We start from the raw sequence: 10800 nt of genomic DNA, 5'->3' as shown, positions 1-10800 counted from the left end.
AATGGGGATTGCGGCAGCACGATCTAGGGTTTTCGAGCATGGCGGCGAAAGTGCTCAGTGGGCTCGAGGCGGCGATGTTGAGAGTGTTCAAGATAGAAGTGAAATGGCTCTATGACCCTTCGCGCTTTTGAGGGGAATGATGGTGTAACCTACGGACAAAAATTGCAGGCCTCCCGTTATTGTGGCGCAACAAGCCAAGCGAAATCTACGGGATTTTTTGTTATCGTCGTGTGCGTCGCACAAAATTTGCGGGTTTTCTGTTGCGCTATTATTGGCATGCCTCTGCGGTTCCGCCAGTCCTCATCCTCGGGGACTGGGTGCCTAATTATGGTCAGCGCATCGTTGCGGCTTCACCAGTCCTCGTGCTCGGGGTTGGGCGCTCAATTCTACTTAGCGTGCCTCCGTGGCCCTGCCAGTCCTCATCCTTGGGGGTTGGGCACCTAATTCTGATCTGTGTGCCTCCGCGGCTCCACCAGTCCTCATCCTTGGGGGTTGGGCACCTAATTATGGTCGGTGCGCCTCCGTAGCTCCACCAGTCGTTTTCCTGAGGGGCTGGGCGCCCAATTCTACTCGACGTGCCTCCGTGGCCCCGCGAGTCCTCATCCTTGGGGGCTAGGCACCTAATTCTGGACGGCGCACCTTCACGGCTCCGCTAGTCCTCGTCATCAGGGGCTGGGCACCCAATTCGACTCGGCGTTCCTTCGAGGCTCCACCAGTTCTCATCCTCTAGGGCTGGGCGCCTAATTCTACTCAGCATGCCTCCGTGCTCTACCGGTCCTCATCCTTGAGGGCTACATGCCTTATTCAACTTGGTGTGCCTCTGCGGCTCTGCTAGTCCTCAAGCTCGGGGACTAGACACCTAGTTTCAAGTTAGTATGCCTCTGTGGCCCCATAAATCCCCAAAACTAGATGCAGGGACATATTTCTACTCAACTACAATTCTATTCCCTGGAAAGATTGCTGGCAATACATATTACAAGTCACTGTGAACAGCTCTGGGATAGCTAGCATCCAAGGATAAGAATCTACAAGGCAGAAAAAGAAAAAAGCACAATACAAGAAAGCTGCGTGAGACACTTCCCCTAGCGGTGTCCTGGACAACGTGGCGGGGTTCATGATACAGCCTCCTCACAAGGATTCTTTGTAGCATCATTACCTCCCGACTTCATCAAAGAGAGTACAAAGGGAAGGAGCATCCGGGTATTCTTCACAAGAATTCTTTTGGCATCAAGCTCACAGGCAGGTGCTACTCATATCAAAAACTACAAGCTTCAAGCCTAAAAGTGCTATTATTTGGGCCATGACTCTCTGCGCTGAACGTTGGTCTATTTATAGCCTGGCCACTAACTAACATCCAAAGTGCTACAGTAGGCTCGTGAGGGTGCACGACAATGCTTTCCTATACCGGTACGGCTCTACAATGTTCACGTGATGCTCGGCCTGATCTTCAAGTACTAATGGGAATCATGCAGTTGCTCAGACGGTGCAGTACTCCCATGAGCAGGTATCTTTGTTGCTTACTTATCATTGCAACAGTCCTTTTCTCCAGAGATTTGGGCATGTACCTTTTGTCGGTGGGCCTCCATGGCTGCGCCTAAACCTGTGCTTGGGCACTAGGATCTTCTCCAGGGAACAACTTTTTCTTGTTTGACCATTGGACTGATTATCCTAATTGCTTCAATGCTCAGGGGCTACTCCTATGGAGTGTGTCTTGAGATGCCCTCCGTAACCTTCGCTTCGACCTACTGGATGCCAGCATCCATCAACTCGGCACTCATATTCACTCTATATGTTGGCTCTGCGTTCGCTAAAATTTTCTTCTTTTTTGAGCATTGCACAGCCTCTCCGTCACCATGACGCCATCGCAGCTTCAGCCGACTTCATTTCAAGTTTCACTGTGATGACCTCAAGTTCTTGTTGACCTACACATCGCTCGAGGGCTTGAGGGATATGGGTACCCCATGGGTCCCCACTGACCAGGATATTGGCTAGACCTTACAAGTGGGCCTGCCCGACCAGGCCGTGCGGGCCGAGGACATGAAGTTTCTTGGAGTACATGTTAGGGCAATAAGACAGTCCAAATTTGCTTGGATATTGTGGAACGCGTATTGTAGTCCGACTTAGATTACTTTTCATGTAATTATCGAGTAGATTAGATTCAAACTGACTTGTAACTCTTGGTCGTCAAGGCGGCCAAGGGAGCCTCCCGAGAGCAATCCAATCCTAGATCCCATCAAGACATTTAGCAATACAATCCACTAAAATACAACACGTAGGGTATTGCTCTCTTGAGGCCCGAACTTATCTAAAACCTTCATGGCTCTTGTGTTCTCGTGATCACCTTCAAGTTCTTGTCTTGCAACCGCCCTCACCTATAAATCAACCACTTGGGTAACCCCCTGGTGGACTGCCGGGCTACTAAATTCGACACTCGGCAATGTCCTGGGTGTTCGGGATTGTTAGGTGTTCTCTCTATCAACCTTCAACTTTCTCGCTTTAGCGTTTTCAATATTTTGGATAAGCCTTTTGGCCTTCTGACGTATTGTTTCGTTGAAATTAAGTGTCCCATCCTCTTGGCTCAGGTTGCATCCATGAGCATAATACCAATTCTTCGATCGATCAAGCCAGTCAGTAGTCGCTTGTACAATACCTCGATCGAATAGGTCTTGTTCCATTTTTTTCCATTTGGCAATTGCACTCATGTAACCACCTCGCCCTAGACCATGATGGTACTCCTTCTTCTAGGCATTGGTTGAGTTGACGCGAACCTTATTCGCACTCCTTTTACTCATCTTGTATTCCAAAAATGAGTTCCAGTGGTCCCTTAACTTTGGCCACTTATCGAACTTTGGAGTTCGGCCCTTCTTGATAAAGTTGGCATCCAGATTCTTCTTGAAGGTTTGGAATTGGGTTGCCATCTTCTTCAGCATCCACTCTTTCACATATTTTTCTTTGACACCTTCTGGAAGTGTGAAGTGTTCCTTGACATTTGCCCACAACATATCCTTTTATGTCTGCGGGAGCACGTATGGATCATTTTGTTTACCCTTCCGATCTCTAATGCTGATGGGCATGTTCTCCCTTACAATAGCCCCGCAGTGACTCACGAAGTTTCTAGCCACATTTTTGGGAGAAATTGGCTGGTCCTCTTCTGTCACTTCGGTGATGTGAAGCCTTCCCTCCAGTATCTTTGTACGACCTCGTGGCTTATTTTTCTTCATCGATCCAGAGGGCTAATAGTTCAAGATTCTTTAATTAGTACATAGTAATAATGAATATGAAATTATAGATGGGGTAAAACAATGAAAATGATATATACCTCGCTGAAACCTTCCATCACAGCTAGATTTTGTTCAACATTGTCATCAACGCAGTGCTCGGGCTCATCATTTCCATCACTATACATGTTGAGGAACATGTCCACCTGGCTACCCTCATCCTCGGTGTACGTTATTGGAATATTGGAGCCACTACCACCAGCAATAATCTGCTCCATTATATACCTTGCATCCTCTTCATCTCCCATCTCAACTAATTTAAACACACATGTAATCATAGATACATTAAATTAAAAATTGTATCATAGACTTTGATGTAGCATCAATGAATCATTCAGCATCAAAGTTTGATTTTGTTGATTTCATGAAACCAAAACTTCACTATTCTAGTAGTTGAATGAAGTAGTGCGTAAAACTAAAATGAAACACAAACTAATATGGTATCTAAATTCCATGTATTTCATGGCATGAGTAAGATAACCTAAAAGTAATGTTGAAAAATTATAAAAGCACCGACATGTCTTCGAATTGAACTTATGCACCTATGTCAATAGTGCCTTTCCAAAATTTGGCAACTCTAGGAATATTGTTTTAGCAAATGCTATCAAAAAAGATATGAGATATTGCATATTTTATTAATAGAAATATCAGGTAAATGCAATTGGGAAGTTAAGGAGGACCAAAACGGAGACTTGATTATTTATTTTGGAGCCTAAAGTTTGAACTTATCACTGTTTTTTATCATGACAGGATATCACTAAAACTCTGAAGCTAAGCTCGAGATCACTTAACCTATTTATAAATTGGATACTTCATTTTATACACCATATTTTAAGTACCAACACTTAAAATGGAACATAAACACTCCATGTATTATACCGGACAAATTTGAAGAATTTATGATCTCATTAGCTAATTAAAATGTTGAAGGAAATAAGGTTAAGTAGATAAAAACAGTAATAAAAAAGGGCCCTTGCGTCATCAAGAGCCTTGGTTCGGCGGGCGGGGGGGGGGGGGGCGTACCGGCAAGGCGGGCAAATCAACGGCGAGGGCGGCGCTCGGATGGGGTGGGCGACGGGGTGACTTTGTAGGTAGACGATGGTGGCCGAGGAGCGTGGATCGACGACGGGGGGCTCTCGGACGGGGTCGGCTACGGGGCAGGCGGACAACGGCAGCCGGGGCTGGCGGATGGCGGGGGCGCTCGGACGGCGGTCGGGCCGAGGCGTGGGCGACGACAGACGGGGCAGGCGGACGGCGGCTGGGTACGGATGGGATCGGAGACGAGAGGGCGTGGGGGCTAGGCGGCGGATCTTGTAGAGTGCGTGGGAGACTAGGCAGGGGAGAAGGGCCGGATGTCTCAACCCCCCTCCCCCCCAGTCCCGGGTTGACTCTACAACTGGGACTAAAGGACCTTTAGTCCCGGTTGCAAATTCAACCCGAGACTAAATGGTGCTTTTCACGTGGGAGATGAAAAAGCACCCTTAGTCCTAATTGGAAATTGCAACCGGGACTAAAGGGGAGGTTTTCATTCCTGCTCGTTTTGCAATTACAATTTATATATGTTTTAAGTTTTTTTCCACTGGTTTTGTTCAAGAAAAAATAAAAAATTTACATATTTTGAACATGCAAAAATATATTAAATTAGCAAGTATATTTAAATTAAGTTTGAATCAGTCATTAATTCTATACTAGTCCATTAAGTTTCTAAAATAATTATTTTAATACATCACTATCATCAACAAACTCTTCAATTAAATAATTTCAACGTGCAAAAAATGGAATTGATGTATGTGGTTAAGTTAACATTTGTTTACATTGATCGAATAAATGTTCACCATAGAGCATTACATAAAGGTGAACCATATTTAGTGCACTACAATGTAATATTAAATAACTTCTTCTTGATGAAAGTTCGTTGGTCATGATCGCGGCGTAAATATACAGAGCCTCTTCTTTAGCTAGCATGATGATTTGGTCAACTTTGATAGTGAGTGGAGGCATGCTATCAAACTGATCATAATCATCTGATTTGTCTGTTTTGTCCTCGACTCCCATGATTTTTCTTTTACCTGGAAGAGCCATGTGGCGCTTTGGCTCCCATGATTTTTCTTTATCTTCTGAATTTTTCTTAGGTTTGCTAGACATGTCCTTCACATAGAAAACATAATGTGCATCATTGGCAAGGACGAATGATTCATCATTGTATCCAGTCTTAGTCAGGTCCACTATTATCATTTTATACTGATCTTTCATTACACCACCTCCAGTTAGGTTCACCCATTGGCAACCAAATAGAGGGATGTTTAGCGGTCCGTATTCAAGTTCCTAAATCTCCTCTATGAAACCATAATACGAGTCCTTGCTCCTATTGCTATCTATGACATCTATGCGGACACCACTATTTTGGTTGATGCTTTTTGATTTGGGGCTCTCATGTAAAATGTATAAGCATTTATCTCGTAACCTTGGAATTTCACAATTGTGTTAGAAGGTCTCCTGGCTAACCAAGCGAGTTGTTCGTGAATCGCGGAGTTACCCATTAGGTGTTGATGCAACCAAGAGGGAAAAGTATCAATGTGATGACGTATAATCTAGGCATCGCATTTTGTCGAGTATTGGGAAAATAGAACTGCATGTGTTACTTGATATACGGAGCCACAAAGGATGATTGTTGCAAAATAGTGAAGTGTGCTTTATGGAACAAATTAGTATCATTGCTCAAACTTGATTTCCTTCCAAGGGTGCCCGTTCCCCGTAGCCTCCCCTCGTGGTGTGATGTTGGAACCCTAATCAAATTAATTGAGTTAATAAAATCAACACAAAACTCAATGACCTCCTCTGTTCCATATCTCTTCGCGATGCTTCCTTCTGGATGGGCATGATTATGAACATAGTTTTTTAGTACTGATATGAACCTCTCGAAACGCCACATATTGTGCAGGAATACTAGACCGATGATAATAATCTCTTTGACTAGGTGAAATAGGAGGTGCGTCATAATATTGAAGAAGGATGGTGGAAATACCAACTCAAAGTTAACGGTAATAGAGTTCGTGATGTATATGGACGAGTCAGTCTTTCTCATCAGCACCAACCACCAACTGGTTCATTCAATCGCTTGTGTAACATTTCTGTGGGTTTGGTGGTGGATGGATGGCGTCGTCTCGCTGCTGCTTCTTTGCTTGCCTTTGGTGTACGTGTTTTCTGGAGAACAAATTGGTTATTGCTGCTACTTGCATCCACTAAGTTGCATCGTCTGTGCTTGATACTATGTTAATTTGTGTGTGAGCTTGAAATAAGAGAGGGTCTCATGTGGTTTGGTGTCTCTACCATAGTCACAAAACCCTCATGTTGTGAGTGCTACTTGCATTGCATTGTCTGTGCTTGATACAAATATTAAATTGTGTGCGTCCCTCATGTGAGTGACGTCCCATTTATTTGTTTGGTTCTGTCTGTGGGTTGGGCGCGCGCTTGAGAGAGGATGTCATGTGCCTTTGTGTGTCTACCGTTGTCACAAAACCCTCATGGTGTGAGTGCGTTTGAATTGCAAAAGACTGGAGATAGTTTGTATGCTTGATGGATTATTCAGCAGCATGGTGATGCTGCACATTAGTAGCATATGTATTTGCAAAATATTTGTTGCGATCTGAATCAAGCTTGCATAATCTTGTTCTTTGAGCGGCTTTGACATGATCAACTTATAGCGACAGCCGCATGGTTCAATCTGTAGGTTGAATTCTCCTGTCAGATACACCAGGAAAATAGAAGGTTCTCCTGTTTAATTTATACGTCTGCACATTTGGTAGGAGTACAAAAAACAGAAGAAGCTAGGAGCTCAATATATAGCGTCACCAAATCAGGGGCCTGCTTTTCTAAAGCCAAAAGGAAAACGTGTACAAATTTCTACGTGTTTTCTTCGACTATTCTTTGCGCTTCCTCTTCGTGCATTGCCAAATAAAGAACAGAGCGGATCTCACAATCGAAACAAAGAAGGAGAAAACCGAGCCGGTAGGAATGAAGAACGAAATGCTAGCTCTCAGAGAATAATTATTGCAAACACTACCTTCTTCCATCTCTCTCGATCAATCCCGTTCAGCTCGATCCTTCGATCTGATGTTCTGCACCTTCAAGCTGAGGAGCCTCCTCTTCCTCTGGCGCGCTCTGACGCTGGCGCTGGTCTCGTTCATCTCCCATTTCCTCTGGTGATCCATCGATCGCTGTGAAGCTTTGAATTTGGTTAGCCGCTGGGATCGATTAGCTAGGGTGTCCAATTATTGTCATGCATATTCGTCGACGATGGGATCGAGGGACTACTACGAGATCCTAAACGTCGACCGTGGCGCCACCGACGACGACCTCCGCAGGGCCTACCGCCGGCTGGCCATGCGGTGGCACCCCGACAAGAACCCCGCCGGCAAGGCCGACGCCGAGGCCAGGTTCAAGGAGATCACCGAGGCATACAACGTACGCGTGAATTCCCTTCAATTCGTGCTTTTGCATTCACACACCGGAAACAAGAATTGCTCGATTTAGTTTTGCTCATTCTGATGACACGAGGGAATTCATGGATTTGATCAAAAGGTTGGATGATCTCAGGTGCTCAGCGACGCGGACAAGAGAGCGGTGTACGACGAGTACGGGGAGGAAGGCCTCCGCAGGGAGGTGCCGCAGGCCGGCGGCGGCGGCAACGACGACATCTTCGCCGAGTTCTTCGGGAGCACGCCGTTCACGTACTGCAACACGGCCGTCGGAGGAGGCGGCGGCGGCAGTCGGCAGCCCCCGCCGCCCCCGGCGTGGGACAGCGGGTTCGGCCGGTCGTATCGCCGCAACCAAGGTGGCAGTGGCGCGGCGTCCACGATGGCGCCGCCACCGCCGCCCGTGGAGAGCAGGCTGGCGTGCACCCTCGAGGAGCTCTACATGGGCGTCACCAAGAAGATGAGGATCTCCCGGAACGTCGTCGACGCCAGCGGGTAAGATTTCAATTTCACCCATTTGCTCTGCTAATTGCCATGTTCGATCAAATGAGCGTAGGAATAACAAAACATTTCTGATCGAAATGTGAACGAATGCAGGAGGATGAAGACGGAGTCGGAGATCCTGTCGATCGAGGTGAAGCCCGGGTGGAAGAAGGGCACCAAGATCACGTTCCCGGGCAAGGGCAACCAGCAGTGGAGCCAGCTCCCCGCCGACCTGGTCTTCGTGGTCGACGAGAAGCCCCACCCCGTGTACAGGCGCGACGGCAACGACCTGGTGGCGGAGGCCCGGGTCACGCTCGCCGAGGCGCTGGGCGGCACGGTCGTAGTCCTCGCCGCGCTCGACGGTCGCGAGCTGGCCGTGGACGTGGGCGGCGGTGGTGGCGACGAGGAGGAGGAGGAGGCACCCGTGGTGTGCCCGGGGTACGAGCTGGTGGTGCCGATGGAGGGCATGCCCATCGCGCGCGAGCCCGGGCGCCGCGGCAGCCTCAGGATCCGGTTCGACGTCGCGTTCCCGGAGCGGCTCACGCGCCGGCAGCGCGCGCAGATCAAGCGCGTGCTCGAGGACGGCGGCCAGGCCGGCTGCTAGCTTGCTGCCTGTCACCTCACCTGCGGGCTGCGGCCGGCTAACGGGCTAAACGCAGTGCTGCATGCGTGGGACGGGTTGTGCCGTGTGAGGTGGGCTTTGTTGCAACCAAGCACATTATATTTGTTTTTTAAAATAAGATTTGGCAAGAAATTTACCGTATGCTAGGTTTGTCCTCGTACGTTGCTATGGCTACAAAAGATTATAGCACAATACACAGATCATTCAACAAACCAGTAACATACTGTAGTTACTGAACTAAATAAAGTTAGTTACACCATGGTATCCTTGTCAGGAACTAGTTTTTGATATGCATTCGATTTCATGTGTTAATACATCGATGAATAAGTTCTACTTCCTCCATCCTAAATTGCAGGGCATTTTATCATTTCTAATTTTATAGTTTTTCTATTCATCTAGATATACACTATGGGTGTGTTTGGTTGCATGCACAACATGATACATGTATGGATGCTCTTGGATGGTGGGGTTCAACCAATTTGCTTGTACTGGTTCACTACTAATAGAATATTAAATTAAGTGGGAATGGTTTTATCCTAGATGAGTTGATACAATTCACCTAACCAAACAAAAGAATTATTATTATTTTGAACTATTTCCTACACGAGCAAAAACCAAGCACACCCTATGTGTTTCATATCATATTTAACACATCTATTGTATTGCATAGTTCATACATTAAAGTGGTGAGGTTGGCGCTTCTAAAGTGCTAGCTGTCCCGTTCTTCTAAAGACGACTCACGCATGAACCATTTAATATTATTAGACGCTGCAAAAGGCACTTGGTTGTGGAATATGTTCATGTTTGCAAAAAAAAATCCGTAATAAAACTCAGGACTTCTCATTTACGTACCTATACATAAAACGCCTGTTTTGCCAATTGACCAGTCACGCAATCTCGCGTAGATTTCTCATGTGAATACAAAATCTCCAAGACCAGGCGAAGAAAGCATTTAAATTATCTATCAGCAGCAAGCAACATGGATTTGATCAATCTAAATTTTGAATAGTTCAATTAAAAAAGGAAGATATGCATCATTCATGTTTTTATTAGCTCGCTTATGCCTTTAAAATCTCTTTATATACAATATTCTTCCTGTACATACCATTTACTATTGGGGTCCTTTTCTTCTTCGTACAAGTAGTTTTTTTCTTCCGGTTTGTATAAGCATTTTCATCTCCTTTTAGCATCTTTCACCTCCTCAACATTAGGTGGGATGGCGAAAATCCGAATGTTGGTTTTAGCAACAGCTCTAGATATCATAACATACAACTGGCCATTGGAGAATACGGGTTCAGAGAAGTACACACCGACGTTGGGGATAATTTGCCCCTGATACTTGTTGACCATTGTCACAAATCAGAGCCAAATACGAAACTGCTTCCTCTTGAATTGGAATGGAAACATCTAATGATTAGAGGTAGAGAACTCGTCTTTAGTCCTGGTTGGTAGGGTGCATATCTCCCGAAAATTCATCTGGGATAAACCAATCGAGACAAAAGGCGATCTTTAGTCCCGGGTCCTTCAACCAGGACTAAAGTCCTACTTAAATTTCTGGCTCGCGCCATGTAGGCGCCTGCATGGCGCCTGTAATTTCATGCATCACGTACGTACCCCAGTCCTTTTGTTAACCTTTAGAAAAAGAGATTTTTTTATAATGAAATCAACTAGTTTAAATTAGTAATTATACAATTATTATATATATACACAATTCTTAGTATATATATACAATTCTTAGCATACTATACAAATCGATCTTAGCGCGTATTATATATACAAATCAAACTATATATCTACAATCTTCCCAGCGAGGTGTTGCTCGAAGCGTCTAAATTTCGTCCATCGTAATAAAATTCAATTTCGTCCATCGTAATAAAATTCTCCTTGTGGATTTACCACCTCGTCCATTAGGAATCCAATGAGACCTTCACATATTGCCGCT

At 45.6% G+C, this 10800-nt stretch overlaps 1 protein-coding gene across 1 annotated transcript; it reads left to right on the top strand.

Annotated features, from left to right (window-relative positions):
- Window positions 1-7574: 7574 nt before the first annotated feature.
- Window positions 7575-8840, top strand: LOC117861829 (uncharacterized). Its single transcript, XM_034745361.1, has 3 exons — window positions 7575-7742; window positions 7875-8248; window positions 8351-8840. The coding sequence occupies exons 1-3, from the start codon at window positions 7575-7577 to the stop codon at window positions 8838-8840; spliced, it is 1032 nt and encodes a 343-aa protein (XP_034601252.1).
- Window positions 8841-10800: the final 1960 nt, after the last annotated feature.

Source organism: Setaria viridis, chromosome 6 (assembly GCF_005286985.2).
Source record: "Setaria viridis chromosome 6, Setaria_viridis_v4.0, whole genome shotgun sequence".
Classification (NCBI taxonomy): Eukaryota; Viridiplantae; Streptophyta; class Magnoliopsida; order Poales; family Poaceae; genus Setaria; species Setaria viridis.
This window is presented reverse-complemented; position numbering and strand designations above follow the sequence as displayed.